The sequence below is a fragment of the Myotis daubentonii genome, chromosome 3, assembly GCF_963259705.1.
Source record: "Myotis daubentonii chromosome 3, mMyoDau2.1, whole genome shotgun sequence".
NCBI lineage: Eukaryota > Metazoa > Chordata > Mammalia > Chiroptera > Vespertilionidae > Myotis > Myotis daubentonii.
This window is the reverse complement of record NC_081842.1, coordinates 164,897,910-164,917,843: the sequence shown is the minus strand read 5'-3', so window position 1 is coordinate 164,917,843 and position 19,934 is coordinate 164,897,910. Positions and strand designations below refer to the sequence as shown.

Sequence of the window (19,934 nt, the reverse complement as noted above, 5' to 3'; positions counted from 1 at the left end):
TACATTTCATGGTAAGCAAGGTAATGTGGCTGATTTTATCTAAAAGCATAAATAAATATGTCATATTAAAATGGAGTTCTATGACATGCATATATGGGTTTTATATAGTGACAGGAGGCTTCATATCCTTGAATATCAGGATTAATGAAACCCTGGAAGAGACAAAACAATGCCAGGTTAACTCACACTGTCCTCTGGCTTTCCTTTGGCTAGGTCTTGAATATTCTACTCTACGCTTCATTTTTTGTCCAAAGCCTTTGGACAGCATCAGTTTGTGGCTCCCCTGTTGCATGGTCTCCTTGGTATTCCTGGCAGCTGTCTTATATGGAGAGGCAAGCACTACAATGAAGTGAAGGGCAAAAGCCTGCTTTCTATTCTTCAGCGCCAGTATTCAAACTTAATCTAGCATTCTTCATTCCAAATATCCAGTCCAAATTTCACTCCCGGACTCACATGTCCCCATATCACATTTTTAAGGCCTTTCTGGATATGCAAATCTGCAATTCTTTAGAGAATGTGTGCTTAGTTGACAAAAACAACACTAAGACTATCGAATAAGAAGGCTGCCACAAAAAATCTAGCCAAATTGACATTTAGGTGTTAGGCTGGTAAACAGTACATTATGTTGATTTGTATTTAGCCACATTATGATTCTGTAGAGACTTCTGTCTGCTTTGGGATACGTTAATATTTGTACAAAAGAGAAATGTAATCTTTCCTTCCCCTTCCTACCCCCAACACTTGGGCAAATAGATGCTCTCTGAATATGAATTACAGACAGGAAATAGCATTTTTCCTATATGATGCCATATCAACTCAGATGATAGAAAAAATTATATACATAATCCCAGACTGATAGATATCTGGAAACTGTTATGAAGCTTTCTCAGTTTGATTTTATTTGTAGTGTGGGTCTCAATAATACCTCTCAATTGACTCCTTCTCAGAGGTAATACTATAATGTGAAGACAATTCTCAGCTTTATTAAAATATTTTTATTAGAGATGTATTTTAATCATTATCAATTCTTCTAAAACAGTTAAGAAAAGGATCTTGGGTCCAAGACCCAGGGATCTACACTTCCTTCCCTGAATTTTATTCTGTAGATAAACCTGCAAGTGCATTCCCGCCTCCCTTCTCTCCCTCTCCTGGCAAGGAGAGACAAAGGAAGGTGTGTGTTTAACTCTAACAATGGGTTCAGTTCAGACTGCCTTGGATTATGCATGTCCTAGCCTTCTCACATTAGCATGGATTACAGGGACTAGAAAGTAAAATGATTACATATTATAGAAGGCTTCTAAAATATAACAGGTAAAATAATGTCTCCTAGAAAAAGAAAAAATGACTTTTAAAAAATGAGACATGTGATAAAATTAATTACTTAAATGCAGAAAACACTTTAAAGCTTTCTCATGTCATCTTCCTAGTAAGTTTGTTAAAGGTGTGGCTTTTGCATCTGAGCTGGAAAACCTATTATCATCTGCTTTCCCAAGCCCCTCTTCTGCACCATTTTTTCTCTGATCCTTTTCAAAGGGTTTAGATTCTTCTACCCTAAAGAAGAGATATTACTTATAAACAGAAAAAGGAAGTTAAATTATTTGTAATTCAAATATGCTGGAAACTAAAAAATGTGTGGCATCTAAGTCTCAAGCAGAATAGAATGTACATAAAAGTTTATACTTACATTCAGTAAAACCTCCCTACTACCAGCAGCAAAGAGAAATAGATCTTTAAAAATATAATAGAGAATGCTACCAAGCTATATGTGACTAGGTAAAAAATTCATAAGGGCAATCAAAGGAATTCATAGAAAGAAAAATAACAATAAAGACAAGGGAATTCTCCATGCAAAACCTAGAAATTATATTTTAAAAGTATGATTTTGTAATTCATTTGCCCTGTAGCAAATATCAATATTACGTGATAAATCTTTAGAGACTGAATACAACATAACATTAATTTGTATGGAAAGAATACCTACATTTTGTGCTCCAGAAGACTAAATGGAAGAAAAAGTCAAATATATCCTATCTAATAAAAGAGAAACATGGTAATTAGCGTACAACCACTACCCTTCCCATTGGCTAATCAGGGCAATATGCAAATTAACTGCCAGCCAAGATGGTGGCCGGCAGCCAGGCAGCTGGAAGCGAACATGAGGCTTGCTTGCTTCTGTGACGGAGGAAACCAACGTTCCCCGCCTGCCTTGCCAGCCTCTGAGCCTGCAGTTTGAAACATTGTAACAAATATAGAAGCTAAACAAAACCCCAGAAACCAGCTTTCAGCTGGCCAGGATCTCAGAGCTGGAGATGATACAGTGTTTCAACTATAGAACTGAAACAAACCAGATACCTGCTTTTAGCAGCAGAGGCCTCAGAGCTGGAGCCAGAGCTAAAGCTGGCCCAGAATTTTAAAAAAAGAAAAAAAGGAGCGGTTGGGAGCTTCAGTCACCCTCCAGCCTGAAAACAGCCCTCAGCCCCTCACCCAGGCTGGCCAGGCACCCCAGTGGGGACCCCCACCCTGAAGGGTGTATGACCAGCTGCAAACAGCCATCATCCCCTCACCCAGGCTGGCCAGGCACCCCAGTGAGGACCCCCACCCTGAACGGTGTGTGACCAGCTGCAAACAGCCATCATCCCCTCACCCAGGCTCGCCAGGCACCCCAGTGGGGACCCCCACCCTGATCCAGGACACCCTTCAGGGCAAACCAGCTGGCACCCACCCATGCACCAGGCCTCTATCCTATATAGTAAAAGGGTAATATGCCTCCCAGCACTGGGATCAGCGGAGCCGCAAGGCCTCCCGTCACCAGGATCAGCCTGACAGGGGGGCAGCGCCCAAACCCCCTGATCGCCCTGCAGCTCTGTGTGTGACAGGGGGCGGGGCCACAACCTCCCTATCCGCCCTGCTCTGTTCATGACAGGGGAAGGCGCCCCAACCCCCTGATCAGCCCTGCTCTGTGCCTGATAGGGGGGAGCTCCCCAACCCCCTGATAGGCCCTGCTCTGTGTGTGACAGGGTAGAGCCATAACCTCCCCATCAGCCCTGCCCTGAGTGTGAGAGTGGCGGTGCCCCAACCCCCTGATCAGCCCTGGTCTGTGGGTGATAGAGGGCGGCGCCCCAACCCCCTGATCCTCCCTGCTCTATGTGTGACAGGGGGCGGTGCCCCAACTCCCCTATCGGCCCTACTCTGTGAGTGAAAGGGCAGAGCTCCTGAACCCCCTGATGGGCCCTGCTCTGTGCATGACAGGTGGGAGCTCCCCAAGCCCCTGATGGGCCCTGCTCTGTGCGTGACAGTGGGTGGCGCCGCAACCTCCCAATCAGCCCTACCCTGAGCATGACTGAGGGTGGTGTCACAACCTCCCAATCCGCCCTGTTCTGTGCATGACAGGGGGCGGTGCCCCAACTCCCCAATCAGACCTGCTCTGAGCTCGACCAGGGGCTGCACCTAGGGATTGGGCCTGCCCTCTGACACCCGGGAGCAGGCCTAAGTCAGCAGGTCGTTATCTCCCGAGGGGTCCCAGACTGCGAGAGAGCACAGGCCGGGCTGAGGGACCCCCCCTCCCCCCCGAGTGCACAAATTTTTGTGCACCGGGCCTCTGGTGTGTATATATATATGTATATATATACACATTTTTTCCCCCTGGTAAATTGAGGGAGGTCAAATCCATTCTATATCCTAAGGATTTAAGTTTACCTTTAAGTTGTATCCCAAAGGGTTGAATAGTAATAGTTGCCACCATTCCCTAATGGGAGCAGTATTTTGAATGAGGCATTGATATTCATCAAATACTATGGATAATTATTTGTATATCCTCCTAACTGCTTTAATATTAGAGAAGTGTATGACCTAAATAATGGTTTTGTTTAGGTGACCTTGTGCTTAAGGGTCTCTTTCTGTCCAATTAATAGGCAAGCTTTTCAAAGGCACACAAAGATTCAATTCCCAAATCCCTTAAGGGCCTTCTGGTATAAGGTTGGGGCAGCACAAATAAGCTGGTGATGAATGACCTTGTTTTAGAAAATCAAGCCGGGATTCGAAGCAAGTATGCTTATTTATCATTTTTCAATTGCTAGAGTAAGGCAACATATATGTATATTTATCATAAACATGTAGTATAAAATGCAAATTAGAATTTAGTATTACATTATAATAATAAGATGCTTATTTTTACCTTTATGGCATCAGAGAAGGCATTTATTTCTCAGAACTATATAAAATTACAGGTATTTCAATTTTAATGCGGAAAGATCATTTGTTTTTATTTATTGGTATTTTATCTCTACTCAATACATGCTCTATTCTTATCAAGCTTACTTTTTTCATTTCATCATTTTGAGAACTAACAAATCCTATCTTCCTACAAATACTAATTTGATAATCGGATTATCTGAAGTGAAAAAGCTATAAACAATACTCTATACCTAATAGCTCCAAATGTAAAACAATTTTATATCTTCCCAATAAGAAGATAAAAAAGGGAGGTGGGGATCAATCGAAAAATAATAAAGTGGATAAAATAATCAAAGACCCACTTTTACTATCTGACTTACAGGTTTATTAACACATACATTTGTAAAACCATACATTATATACATATAAATGATATATTAACTTGGTATTAGTGACATTTTTCTTTTAAATGTTACCAAAAAATTTCATCTTTGAACACCCATGTCTTTGTTATCACTGTGTTTCTTAGTTACTTAGCCTGGTTGTCTAGACATCACTTTTACTTCTACGTTGTCCTAGATAGACTTTTTGAGTCCATTGATGATGCTTCCACAGGAAATTTATTTCAGGTTTCCCATTTGTTATCTCCACAGTATACCTACTTGCTGTAATACTTTAAAAAATGAACTTAAAAGTTGTTTATAATAATATCCACTATCTCATACAGCCAAGAATAACAAATCTGTATTACTTGACCCTTCTCTTGTTTGATCACATTTTATCTAGTCTCTAGAACAATCCCAATTAGCACTATGATTGTTACTTGCTGGTGAGTCTTCCTGAAATAGTATTTAATTTTTCTAAGTAAAGTAATCGAGAAAGCATTCAGTAACTAGGAGAAATTCGTGGTACTCCAGAAATATTAACGAACATAATATGTTGAGGCCATGAGAGACCCTCTGAAGTGAATTGTAGCTGTGGCTGAGGAAAGATTCCCCCAACAGGATAATGTAGAAACTCTGTTAGATTAAGTTTCAGTTTTTTACAGTCTCTTGGAAGAACAACAGTATTTTTTAACTCCTAATGAAGTCTTGATCTGCATATCCTGTTTCAATCAGGGCCCTATCTATGAGACTTTGAAGACCAAGGATATTCAGAGGGGCTATGATTTTGAATCAGAGCCCTGCCACCCTTTCACAATACCAGCTTTGCCATTAATGAGTGGTGTGACCTTCGATAGTGACTTTCTGTCACCAAACCTAAGCTCCGAATCTGTAAATGGTAGTTAGAAATAAACACTTCGTAGAGTTGTTCTGAGATTAAACTGTCCTAAGGATCAAGTGTCTGTACATACCCTTTGCAAAGAGGTAGTCACCTTACATTTGAATCCTAACAGATTTCAACAAACTTAATGTGCCAAACAATGTACTTGGCATTAAAGATACAATGGTGAACAAAACGGACCCATGACTCACTCTGGTAAAGCCCATAGTTTAGAGAGAAGACTTTAGTCAAATAATATTATAAATAAATATGTGTGACAGTCCTTTAAGTGACAGTCAGGGCTCTTGACCCCATCCACCCAGAGATTCTCCTAGCATTTTAGTCACATCCATCAAAATGGATCTGAATCAAAAACAGTGTGGGGAGGCAGAGAAGTGGACACATACTATACAAGTTATGCAAGAAACACAAGAAGATTTTCCCCAATGAACATTTTGGTTCTTCTCCAAAAGTTCCTCCACATTGCCAGCCAGCCTCAACTCCTTTTCCTCTTCCTCCATCCATTGTTTAGACATGGCTTTCCTCTCACCCTCAGCTTGCTTCCCCACTCACCAAAAAGAAAAACAACCAAAATGCTGCTATGAAATTAAAAGTGACAGATTTACTGAAAATGGTTTCAGAGAAATACAGAAGAAAGAACTCTAGACTCATAACTGGAGGCCTGGATTCAAACCCCATCTTTGTCACAAAATCGTCAGGTAATCTTGCTGAAGCCTTTCCACCTCTCCAGGCCTCTGTTTCCTGCCCCCCAAAAAGAATGCTGAACCAAATAAACTCTAATGTTCTTTTCAAAGAAAATGGATAATTATGATGATTCTGTTTCAATAAAAGCTATACATGATACTAGGCATTTTAAATACTATGGTTAAATTCAAGAGATAATTAGATATATTTAGATAATTCTTCCTACTCCTATTCCTGCTCCCTAAGATTTGGCTCATAGTTTGGTTGACAGATTGATTGATTGATTGATTGATTGATTTTGGTTAATCCTCATCTGAGGATACTTTTTCCATTGCTTTTTTAGAGAAGGTGGAAAGGAGGGAGGGAGAGAGAGAGAGAGAGAGAGAGAGAGAGAGAGAGAGAGAGAGAGAGATACATCCATATGAGAGAGACACATTGATTGGTTGCCTCCTACATGTACCCTGACCTGGGGCAGGGAATAAACCTGCAACCCATGTATGTGCCCTTGACCGGAAATCAAACCCACGACCCTTCAGTGCACAGGCCTACACTCTAACCCCTGAGCCATGCCAGTCAGAGCTCAGTTGCTTCATATCTTAATATCTATGTTTATATGTAAGGTTTAGTCTTTCTACAAAATATGCTAAGCTTATTTTGGGTTAATAAAAAAGGCTATTGAATTCATTCAGCATGCTAATATTTCAAAAGAAATAACAGCTGAAAACTGCTATTTCCATTGTCTATTTTTCATGTGAAGCTAAGACGAGTGAAATTTACTGATGTTTTCCTAAGCCAAGCTTTACTACTGTGCAAAATAAATAGTTAAGTAGAACATTAGCAGAACAGTTTCGTTTCTAACTGAAGCAGTGAAGACTTCCCACCACTGTGACACAAAAGGACGCATACTTAAAGACAATACGTTTATTCAGTGGATACGTACATCTTGTGACTGGAAAAAGAAATAACAATCTGCAGTACTTTAAATAGCAAACATCTGTTTTCCCTAACATACTTCAAATACTTTGAATTTCCTGATTAGTTGTTATATGAGAACTGTATTTCTGAAAGACATAATGAGGCAGTTTAAAGATGAGTCTTAAATGATCTTCAAAGCAAAGTGAAGAAAAATGCTCATGCTCTGGGAAAGAATGGTTGAAGCATACATGCAAGCTCCATAATATGAACAAATAAAAATAATTCTTTCAACTATTTGCATTTACACTAAAAGTTCTATTAAATATTGCATGAGAAGGAGGATGATATAAAGGAGCAGAACACAGATAAATGAAAATATAGCATTGTAGTTTTATAGCATGGCAACAAACTCCAAGATGCTATTAAAGCAGGCTTTGCTTGACTAAGACAAACATGAAGATTTTCTCAGTAATGAGATGAAGAATCTTTGTGAACATTGCACAACTGCACACATACATCATGGAGTAGGTTCGAGAAGTGTACATGCAAACGCATCTTGGGTAATTGTTCCAGGCTTGAGGTACGGATTTATCTCACCATACCAGCCTTTTCTCAGCAATTCATAACAGAATGGAAAGAATCATTTCTTTTTATCATAAAAGTTTATAAAAATTGCACTGTATGAATATTTCCAGGTGGCTTGTTTTATCTTTCATCCATAATTATTTTCTTCTTGCATGATTTAAAAAAAAGTTATGACTGGGGAGATAAGTATTTCAAGTCAAATACCAAAGAATAACAACAACAAGGAAAAATGTGGATTCTATAAACAGTGAAGGTTAAAGAACTCACACTTTTTTTTAAAAGCAGGCAAATGTGTAGTAAGCACCTATTATATACCAAATTCTGTTTTAGGGAATAAGAATCAGAGAAAGAAAGCTTTAAGGAGCTCAAAATCTATACATGGATGAAAAGAAATAAACAAGAAAACATAAAATCCTCAATATGATAAGCATCATAAATGGGATATGTATAAGGTAGAAAACGCAGACGAGAGAGCAATTGATCCTGCCAAAGGGTAGCTAGGGCTAAGAGAAAATGGACATGTGTATTTGACCTTTATACGTGAGTAGAAGACAGAGAAGGGTCCTGAGGACATTATTTCTCTAAACTGTATAAATAATAATAAAATTCTACAAGTCTAATATAATTTCTTCAAGGCTACTTTTCAAACTCTTATGGTTGCTCTCTATAAAATGATGAATTGATTTCCCAGGTACATTGTTAGATTTTTTTAAAGTATAGAATACTATGATTGCATGGTTTTACTTATATAAAGAAATGGATATACAGATATCTATCCTATCTAATAAAAGAGTAATATGCAAATTAACCATCACTCCATGACTCTGTCACAAAGATGGCAGCGCCATGGAGCTGGAGCGAGCAGGAGGCTTGGGTTGCCCTGGCAATGGAGGAAGCCAAGCTTCCCACCTGCCCTGGCCAGCACTGGGCTCCACTCAAGGCTACAAGTTTCAATTATAGAAGAGAAATAAATCCCAGATACCTGCTGGAAAAAGAAAAAGAAAAAAATGAGAGGCTGGGAGCTTGGGTCACCGGGTGGCATGGCCAGCCTGAAAATGGCCATAAGTCCCTCACCCAGGCTGGCCAGGCACCCCAGTAGGGACCCCCACTCTGAAGGGGGTGCGGCCAGCCTGAAAACAACCGTCAGCCTTTCACCCAGGCTGGCCACACCCCCATGGGGTAAGGGTCCCCACTGGGGGGCTTGACCAGCCTGAAAACAGCCCTCAGCCCCTCATCCAGGTTGGCCACACCACCATGGGGTGAGGGTCCCCACTGGGGGGCTTGGCCAGCCTGATAACGGCCCTCAGCCCCTCACCCAGGCTCGCCAGGCACCCTAGCAGGACCCCCACCCTGATCTGGGACACCCTTCAGAGCAAACCAGCCGGCCCCCACCCGTGTACCAGGCCTCTATCCTATATAATATAAGGGTAATAGGCAAATTGACCCTAACAGCAGAATGACTGGAAATGACTGGTCACTATGACACACACTAAGCAACAGGGGGCAGACGCTCAATGCAGGGGGAGCTCTGATCAGCCACAAGCCAGGCTGACAGCTGCCAGCACAGAGGTGGTGGCGGGAGCCTCTCCCGCCTCCTCAGCAGCGCTAAGGATGTCTGACTGCAGCTTAGGCCTGCTCCCCACTGGCAAGTGGACATCCCCTGAGGGCTCCCAGGCTGCCAGAGGGAGGTCTGACTGCCAGCTTGTGCACCAGACCTAGTATATATATAATAGCCCAGCAACCAGAACAGCAGAATGACCAGAACAACTGGAATAATCAGTGGTTATGATATGCACTGTGGCAGCCAACTAGTGTAATCTGGGCCCTGATTGGCCCCTCTCCCTGGCCAGCCCCACCCCCAATCAGCCCCCAACACCCCAATCGGGGGCAGGGCCAGCAGGCCAACTGCCCACAGCCTCTCCCCCCACCGGCCTGGCCTGATGGACCCCCATTGGGGTAGGCTGGCCGGACCCTACCTGTGCACAAATTCGTGCACTGGGCCTCTAGTATAAATATATGCATATATATTCAGAAGTATATATACTTTTTAAATTACATAGGTCTCAAGTTTAAAATTCCATAATACAAATATATTTTACATGCATATATTTACTTAAAAAGATACATAAGGCATTGATAATATGTGATATCACTGAGGCAGAATTCTGTAGTATTAGGGACTCTGCCTTTTCCATACTGTTTGTACCATTTACCTAATGTATTACTGAATTAAATAAATGAATAGATTCCTTCAAACAAAACCCTTACTATATTGTTCCAACTAGGAAATAACATAATTTTATTTCACTCTGAACATTGCCAGAGGTGCAAAAACCATTCAGCATGTGTCATATTGGCTTCTGATTTTCAGAAAAATTAAAATTTAAGTCTCACACCATAAGACTGTGGCCAAAGGACTTCTCACAGTTTGACACATTGGGCAACAAAAGTTAATTAGAGATATTGAGAGAAAACACCAGGTTCCTCATTAAGGATGCTGAGACTATTTCTACTCAATAGCAAGGCAGTTATTCAATATGATCAATGGAATGAAAGAACTGGGCGAATTCAAAGGAGGTTCAACTCAGTCAAGCAAGTCGTTTCATCAATAATTGGGCCCAGCTCCTAACACAAACTTCTCCTCCTCTCTCTCTCTCTCTCTCTCTCTCTCTCTCTCTCTCTCTCTCACACACACACACACACACACACACACACACACACACACACACATTTAGGAAGCCTACAAGAGATGAAGCCCTGTGCTCAGGACTGTATTCCATGTGCCAAAAGGAGATTCATTGTCTTTATTCATAATGCATTTTAAACTCAGAATACTTGGTCCTTTTCTAAACCCTCTTACTCATCTTACACATCTTTCAGGCTCAGTTCAAAAGCTGTATCCTATGTTAAATCTGATCTTTAGCACTTAATTCAGCTCCCTCTTCTGTCAATGGAAACCCTATTGCTCTTACAGTCCCCTACATAATTTAGCACATAAGTTTCTAAAATTGATGTATGTTAGTTTAACTCCCCAATTGAATTGTCAATGATACAGATGGCCTATCTATAAATTTAGGGAAGTGGACATGGTCTACTAACCCAAAGTAGATCACAGAGTCAAATAAATAGCACACCAACATGATCATAAGCTAGTTTACGGAAATCAAGTACATTGAATAAATTCATAAACCCAACATGAATATTATGCACAAACACCAAAGCCAGGATTTAGGGAGGAAGGTAATGACAGTGTGATAAGATGGAAGAGATAGAGAGTTATTCCTTCTTTCATTGAACAGGAGAAAGTTAAATTATGGATAATGAATAGTATAGAGAAGATGGATTATGTGGTTGTAATTTTGGTTCCCCAAATCTGAAGAAACATATAATATCAAATGCACAACTGTAAAATAACAGAACTTTCTCCACTTATTGCAGGAGAAAGACTTTCCCTTCTATGCAAGGGAGACCTATGAAATATTAATGTCCATTACAAAGAAGTATTTTAAAGAAGGAAATATTAAAAAAAAAAAAAAAAAGCACATGGAGACTATCAATTTGGGTGCGAAATTTTTTTTTACTTTAAATTTTGAGCAAATATTACTTAATTTCTTTTAATGTTCAGTAAGGATTTTAAGCTTTATCTTTTTTGACTATGACAGAAAGTATCCTGTGAAGAGTAAACAACAAATTACCAAAACATAAGGTAAGTAATAATTCACAGGGCCACAACTTTGCCAGCATGAAGAAACTGTTCTTAGAGGCTTTCACCAAATAAATACAAGACTTCCGGTCTGAGATAACTTCATAATAATCTGAATTCATAATTTCAGAGCATGCAAAATAATGTCTATGCTTATAAATCATGAAATCCAATGGCCTCTCAGATAAATTTTCAACAAGTAACTGAAATCAAAATGACAATATAAGTGTTGGAAAGCTTATATTTTAAGACTAATTTTATCATGTCCAGACTTTTAAAAGTACAGCTGTAAAGTCTGCTGTCACTTTATCCATTTGGGTTCCTTTTCTGGGAGACACTATAAATGGAATTTGGGCAAACGCATACCCAGTAAGGGGGCCTGAGTGACAGCTTCCTGTCAGAATAGCAAGGCACCTCAAGTCATGCTTAAGTAACTGTCACACACACTATTTAGATAATAATCCCTTATTGAACTAACCAAGCACTTAAAAAACCAATACACAATGTGGAAAAGATTTAAATTAAGTACCAATACTCAGATAAAATATATTTCTTCACTATGTTTTTCTCACAGGTCTAGCTGGAGAATAACCTTGGCATGGAAGCCCTGCGCAATCATTACATTAGGGACAGCAATTACAGTGGCAGGCTAGCGAGTGCAGCCAACCGTTCCAGGCCTTGCCTCTGCTTCCTGTCATACCCTCTGCACTCTCAAGTCCTCTGCGGTTCTTGCTAGACTTGGTAACCTGGCTCCGCACTGCTGGTTTCCGAATGACTTGGAAATCCAAGAACGAGCTGCTGCTGCTAGCATGGCTCACAGAGTCCTCGTCTCACATTGTACAGCCCAGTCACAACCTGAGCACCGCACCCCAGGGCCCAGCAGCTCCCACCCCTGCTGGCCACCCAGCTGTGCCCGCTCACTGGTCTTCTATTCCATCTGGACACAAACTACTTCTGGGGGAATGTCTCTCTTCCCATTCCCCCACCAAAAAAATTTACATTTAAACTATATCTAAGTATTGACTGAGAGCTATTAAAAACCAAATCCTTTAAGTAGCAAAACTGCCAGAGCACAACAGTATAAAGAACATATGGCAATATGCATATTCTTCTGACACAGTTGTCTTTCTGATACAGGCATATGGTAATGAAGATAAGGATTAGCTCCTCGAAAAAGAGAAGATATGGGTCCCTCAGAAACACTGTAGTTGCAATCACAGTAAAGGTGAAGGGTCAGGTGTCTATGCTGAATGAACCGTCAAGGACACCTTTAGCCAAGAATAAGAGATCCAAACAAAACTGGACACGATGTAATGTATAGTCCAGTTTCTCATCTCCCCACACCCCACCATTAGGCAACTAGTACTGCCAAGAGGCTCTGTGCCCCAGGTTCACCGCCTGGAGTTCTCTCCTGAAGGCAGAGCAGCAGATGATCATTAGCCTCACTTAATTCCCTTGACAAATCACCACAGGGAAAAAGGAAGTTCCACATGCTTATCACGCCTGTCAAACCGGAATCTCAAATGATCTGTTCAGCTTCACTCCCAAAGGTCTCTGCCCCAGCCTTCCGAGGCATGAGAGCACGCCATGCACTCACATGCTGTGATTCACACAGAGATGCACAATCAGGTTCCCCTCTGAGGAAGGGCTCCTGCCCACTGTGGAGTGTGGTCACAGACAGCCTCCAGCCATATGCATCTTCAGGACCCACCGCAGGCTCTTCACCCCAGGTCATGCCCTCCAGGACCGAAGGCAAACCAGGGACTGAGCCGGGGCTCCTAAAGGTGAGGCCACTGCAGTTACTCCAGACCCCTGGGTGGGGCAGTACGCACCCCAGGGCTCCCTGCAGCATGGGCTGCGGCTTTGTGTGGTCTGGTGGCAGACTGACATCGCCCTCTGTAGAATCCCACTTCCTTGCCCTTCTTCTCACAGATGCTGATCTCTCACAAAGAGCTTGAACCCCAAACTCCTTCTCAGCCTCTGGAGCATCTGATCTGGAACACATGCCTGAGAGAGTGTGATTCCCTTCCTCATTCTCTGTCAAAATCACTCTTCTCCTCCAAGGTCCAGCTCAAATAACACCTTCAAGAAGTATTTCTTAATCCTTCCAATGAGGAATAACAATTCATTTTACTGTTCTGAATTATGGTTGCAGCTCTACTTAGAAAGTCATTCATTTTTTTAGTCAAGTCAGTGGTTTAAATTTTAAATTTATTGAGGGCACAGTCGGTGTCTTACTCATTTCTGTATGTCCAAGTCCCTAACAGATAAGAGTTATGAATGAATGAATAAACTAATGCATGATATGGAATCTGCCTACTCCTCTACTTTTTTCCTTCTCTATTATAACTGAAACGAAATCCTGCCAATATCTCATCTCCAATATTTCATACACATGCCCAGACCCCTCTACTTTCAGACAGATGTTTTATCTAACCTCTGCTTTCAAATCTAGCTAAGCAAATTTGCTTTGCTTGGTATATGCTTGTCCTATCTTTAAACCATCAGATAAAAGATGCAACCTTTGACAACATCATCCTACTTCCAAAAATTGTTCAAGACCCTCCTATTATGTGAATTACCCAGGGTATTGCCACCCAACTCCAGCTACCTCAAAATACTCTGGTTCCATTAGTTTAACATGTGTCTAAAAATCATGCTCCATCAGAACAATGGTCAATTTTTAGGTTTCCTTAAGTCTCTCTCCAGGACTAGAATAATGTTCTGTCTATGGGAAATGCAAAATGTATATATTCTGCATTAATAGTACATGTATGTTCACAGAGTGATAGAAATTCAAGATGGAAAAGGACTCAGAGGTCATTTAGTCCAACTCCTCTGTAGGAATGCATCTCCTCTACAACATCCCTAATAAATGCCTCTTCACTCTCTCCTTGAACCTCTTCATGGTAGTGAACTTACCACCTCCCCGCAAAGCTCCAGGTAAAAATGAATGCATCTTATTACATTTTAGACAGATTTCCCACCTGATATAATAATAGATATTTTCAGCTTTATGAAACCTACCAATTTGATTAGTATGATCATATGACCTCAATCTATGTTGTGTATAAGGAAACGGGGGAAAGGCAATTATGGAACATGAAAGGCTTTCAGTTCTATTTACCTGTCTACCTACATGCTGCCTCTTTCCAGGGAGGATCTTAAATGAAATGACTTGAAACACCTGGATACAATAGAGTTATTAAAAAAAGAAATAGAAATCTAAAGTCCCGAAAAGAAATTCTTGACTCAAAGTCGAATGCAGTTGCTGGCATTGAAATTAAATGTATCCATTTGTGTTCTACAAGCCTATATAAATGCAGAAATAAAGTGGATTATACCGTTCTTCTTATCTGACAGAAGGGATACTAATTCTCCATTAAATGGAATTTTTCTGAGTTTCAAGTAACAACAGGAACTTCTCATGTAGCATCTTATAAAAGAGATTTACTTCTTAGTTTCCAGGTGCATTCAATTTGCCCTCTAATGTACTGCCAGGAATAGTGCTGCTGAATACTCCCTTAGACAATCACAAATCTAACTACCTCAATCCAACATCAATCAACCTATTGAGAACAGGAGACAAAGCATGGGCCCTGGATAACGGCTTTCCAAAATGGGCAGGGAAGACACCGAACTATCAAAATCACTTTTTTGGGTCAATGTTATGGGGCAATAGCTTCCATATTCCCAATTTTTAGTCTATGAGGAAAAATGAGAAACTGAATTCATCTCTCTGGTGGCACAACCATCGTTCCTTCACCTCTTTGGAAACAACTGCAGATGGGTGATCACAACGCACAAAACAATGTCCTTGTGAACTGAGAGAGGCATACAGACCATGGTGGATGGCAGGCAGGGAGCGCTGTCAGGGTCTGCCAGAATATCTGATAACACTTCGGCTCTCTTAGAAGGAAAGTGACATTATGGAAGCAGAAGGTGTTATTAAAGCTGGCCTTGAGCTAATATGAAGAAACTGGAGTTTCTCGCATGCTTCTTAAACACCCTAATTATTTTCCCAGAAAAGGCACTATAGAACCCTGCAGCCTCAAAGGTCACTGTGACTTCCTGTAGTTAAGCAATACTTTCCTGTTCTTGGATTGAAGAGTAGGGGAGGTATAGCCACATACTGACCATTTCAGCTAGCAGCACTAAAAGCCGTAGGTAAAAATAAATTATTTTCCTCACCGTGATTATCACAGTGGTTTTTACTTTGCCTGGATTACCTGGTTCCCTCATTAAATTCTACACAACGAAATACAGAGAGCTCTCATCTCCTTGCCCACACATGAAGCCAGCCAGGCCTACCTCTGCTTCCTTCTCCACAGCTCAAAAAGGCACCTGTAATCTGTATGCCATCTGCCCAAATGCAGCAGCTCATTTCTTCTTCTTTCTCCTCATCCTCCTATTATTATTGTTGTTGTCATTATTACTGTTGAAGAATCTGGATTATCCTTGAAAGCCCCTTGAGACCAATACACTAGATACAATTCTCAAAAATTAGTTATTGTAAAATGAATGCAAATACACTAAGAGTAGCTTCCTTATTGAATGAGACTATTTGTACACCAGACAACAAAATGTACTCATGGTGTTACCATGAAGAGAATGTGAGAGGCAATGTGAACATACTTATTCTAAAAAAGGCAGAGGAGCACCTTTAAATGAATGACCCAAAACAAATGAGCTGGGTTTTTAGAGCATTAGAATACACTGAGTAACCATTTGTTTAAAGCTGGGATAGTACAGTGACATAACAGTAAATGCTAATGTACTAGTACATGGTGATGGTTGGCAAGCGCAAATAAGCAGCTGATCATTATTCCTCATCACGGTTTATTATGGCATACAACTGCCAGAAATCAATGTCAAAGCCAAGCACAAACCAGCTACCAACAGCATAATTTTCTCTTCATTTTTAGCTATTCTACCCGGCAAATCCCCTATTTGATTAGCAAGAAGCCTGGGAATAGAGGATAGATAACAAATAAAAATAAAAGGCCTATGAGTTATTAGATAATTTTTAAATGCCACACAACTTTGGGGGAGAATCACCAGTTGAGACAAGTATATATTTCCCCAGAGGATTTTAAAATATTGTAAAGCGTGCATGCTGCATTGGTGAATGGTTGTCTCTAAGAAAGCTCTCTGCTTTTGGAAACTGAGAAGCACACATACCTGGCGTGCAAGAAGTTGGCATAGCAACTCTGCACTGTAGTTGTGAATCACAGAGTAAACAGGTACATAAAACAACAACCCGAGTGTGTTTTCTTCTCCACAAAGTGGTTAAATCTTGTAAAGCATTTTTTTACTTCTCTTTTTGAGAATTACAAACTCTTCACTCTAATAACTTAAAGCAGCTCATCTGCCAAACAGGAGAGAATATTCATGGCTCATGGAAAGGTTTATCCTAGTTAAATAAGATGACCTGTAGCCTAAAAATTTCCCCTGACAGTAGACATAATTCTCCACTGACTGAAAAATAGCACTAAAAAACAAGCTTTTCTGTATTTGTTAAAAAAAATGTACTTCTAGGAAAAGAATTGCTTACCTCTTGGCAATAGGTCCCTTGAAATCTGGATCAAATGCTCTCGAATCACCTGCATTTAAAACAAATACCTTTTTAAGCATATAAGCCAATGAAGTGGAAAATAAATACACGTAAAATATGGATTTAAAAATCTATATCTTGGCTAGTCTACTGCTCAGTGCAGTATTGAATTCATTCTTCTGTCCAGTGAGACTTCAGTTATGCCTTGGTTACAACTGTCAATCTTTTTTCCTCTTTCCAGCTAGAAGCAAGACTAAAAAAGAGTTGCTAAGGACTATATTCTATACACGCGGTACAGACACCCTCTCACTTTTCTGAGTTGCAACATTATAGAGTGCATTCCGAGTAGTTCTGAAGCCCTTCCTGCCTGCAGAACTGTCTTACCACCTGCCATGGCCAAGTATTGCTGAGTATTTGTGAGTGCACAGTAAAATAGACATGTCTGCCTATTCCAGTCCTTTCAGTAGATTAGGCTTTGCTTCAAGAAACTGGAATATTTGCCCTAACTCGTTTGGCTCAGTGGATAGAGCATCGGCCTAGGGACTGAAGGGTCCCGGGTTCAATTCCAGTCAAGGGCATGTACCTTGGTTGCAGGCACATCCCCAATAGGGGGTGTACAGGAGGCAGCTGATCGATGTTTCTAACTCTCCATCCCTCTCCCTTCCTCTCTGTAAAAGATCAATAAAATATATTATTTTTTTTAAAAAAGAAACTGGAATATTAGTCACTGTTGTCCCTGCCATGTTAGCTGTATGGCAAATACAAATCATTATTATCCTATCTAATAAAAGAGAAACATGGTAATTAGCCGTACTTCCGCTACCCTTCCCATTGGCTAATCAGGGTAATATGCAAATTAACTGCCAGCCAAGATGGTGGCCAGCAGCCAGGCAGCTTGAAGCTAACATGAGGCTTGCTTGCTTCAGTGACGGAGGACTCCAACCTTCCCCGCCTGCCACTGCCGGCCTCTGAGCTTGCAGTCTGAAACATTGTTACAAATATAGAAGCTAAACAAAACCCCAGAAACCTGCTTTCAGCCAGCCGGGATCTCAGAGCTGGAGTTGATACAGTGTTTCGATTACAGAACCCAAACAAACCAGATACCTGCTTTCAGCAGCCTCAGAGCTAAAGCTGGCCCAGAATAAAAAAAAGAAAAAAAGGAGCGACTGGGAGCCTCAGTCAGCCGCCAGCCTGAAAACAGCCCTCAGCCCCTCAACCAGACTGGCCAGGAGCCCCAGTGGGGACCCCCACCCTGAAGGGTGTGTGACCAGCTGCAAACAGCCATCATCCCCTCACCCAGGCTCGCCAGGCACCCCAGTGGGGACCCCCACCCTGATCCAGGACACCCTTCAGAGCAAACCAGCTGGCACCCACCCATGCACCAGGCCTCTATCCTATATAGTAAAAGGGTAATATGCCTCCCAGCACCAGGATCAGCAGAGCCGCGAGGCCTCCCGGCACCGGGATAAGCGTGACAGGGGGCAGCACCCAAACCCCTGATCACCCTGCGGCTCTGTGCATGACAGAGGGGGGGGGCACAACCTCCCTATACGCCCTGCTGTGTTCGTGACAGGGGAAGGCGCCCCAACCCCCTGATGGGCCCTGCTCTGTGCGTGACAGGGGGTGGCACCGCAACCTCCCCATCAACCCTGCCTTGAGTGTGACAGGGTGCGGTGACCCAACCCCCCAATCGGCCCTACCCTGAGCATGACTGAGTGTGGCATCACAACCTCCCGCTCCACCCTGCTCTGTGCATGACAGGGGGCGGCGCCCCAACTCCCCAATCGGCCCTGCTCTGAGCCGGACCAGGGGCTGCACCTAGGGATTGGGCCTGCCCTCTGCCACCCGGGAGCAGGCCTAAGCCAGCAGGGCGTTATCTCCCGAGGGGTCCCAGACTGGGAGAGGGCACAGGCCAGGCTGAGGGACCCCCCATTTCCCCCCAAGTGCACAAATTTTGTGCACCGGGCCTCTAGTCATTTATAATAAAAGGCTAATATGCAAATCAACCAAATGGTGGAATAACTGATCACTATGATGCACACTGACCACCAGGGGTCAGATGCTCAACACAGGAGCTGCCCCCTGGTGGTCAGTGCACTCCCACAGGGAGAGTGCTGCTCAGCCAGAAGTCGGGCTCACGGCTGGTGAGTGCAGTGGCGGTGGCAGGAGCCTCTCCCACCTCCGCAGCAATCGGACATCCCCTGAGGGCTCCCGGAGTGTGAAAGGACACAGGCCAGGCTGAGGAACCCCCACCCCTGAGTGCACGAATTTCGTGCACCAGGCCTCTAGTAATACATAAATAGCCATTTTTATTGATTTTTTTATATCTACCACTAGATTTCATGCCATCTGGGGCTATGCCCTAGTCCAGTGATGATGAACCTATGACACATGTGTCAGAGGTGACATGCGAACTCATTCTTTTGGTTGATTTTTCTTTGTTAAATGGCATTTAAACATATAAAATAAATATCAAAAATATAAATCTTTCTTTTACTGTGGTTGCAAATATCAAAAAATTTCTATATGTGACACGGCACCAGAGTTAAGTTAGGGTTTTTCAAAATGCTGACATGCCGAGCTCAAAAGGTTCGCCATCACTGCCCTAGTCATTCATTGTTGCATCATGATGCATCTTTAAACACTACAAGGTACACAGGGAACAGCTTTTTTCCGCCCTACACATGGACTATTTGGGCAAATCCAGTAATAACTTCTATAATTTTTGGCCAAAGGTACACATTTGCAACCCATAACCCACCCTAAACACTACCGCCCCCTCCTCTAGGACTTTGTCCCTGTGTGAAGACCTGGTACCGAATTAAGGATAGAATTTCAAAACGGGACTGAAGAAGGACCTCCTCAACCCTCCATCCTAACTTTGCCTATACTCTATGGGGAAATTAGGCTGAGGACTCAGAGGCCTCTTCAATGTAATCACAGGCTGATGGCTAACCAACAGGAGGGAAAGGACAGACTTGCAAGAGAAATCCAGTCCAATTGCAGTCAGCAAATATTCATAAAGCACCTACTGTA

The 19,934-nt window shown here is 42.0% G+C and overlaps 1 protein-coding gene across 1 annotated transcript in view; it reads right to left on the bottom strand.

Annotated features, from left to right (window-relative positions):
- Positions 1–17,292, bottom strand: part of SLC44A5 (solute carrier family 44 member 5) — a 124,426-nt gene extending 107,134 nt beyond the window's left edge. Inside the window, exons 1-2 of the mRNA XM_059686222.1 lie at positions 17,283–17,292; positions 16,899–16,947 (exon numbers count right to left, since the gene is read on the bottom strand). Coding sequence (XP_059542205.1) covers positions 16,899–16,947; positions 17,283–17,292 — 59 coding nt within the window. The remainder of the gene's footprint in view (positions 1–16,898; positions 16,948–17,282) is intronic.
- Between the last annotated feature and the right edge of the window lie 2,642 nt (positions 17,293–19,934).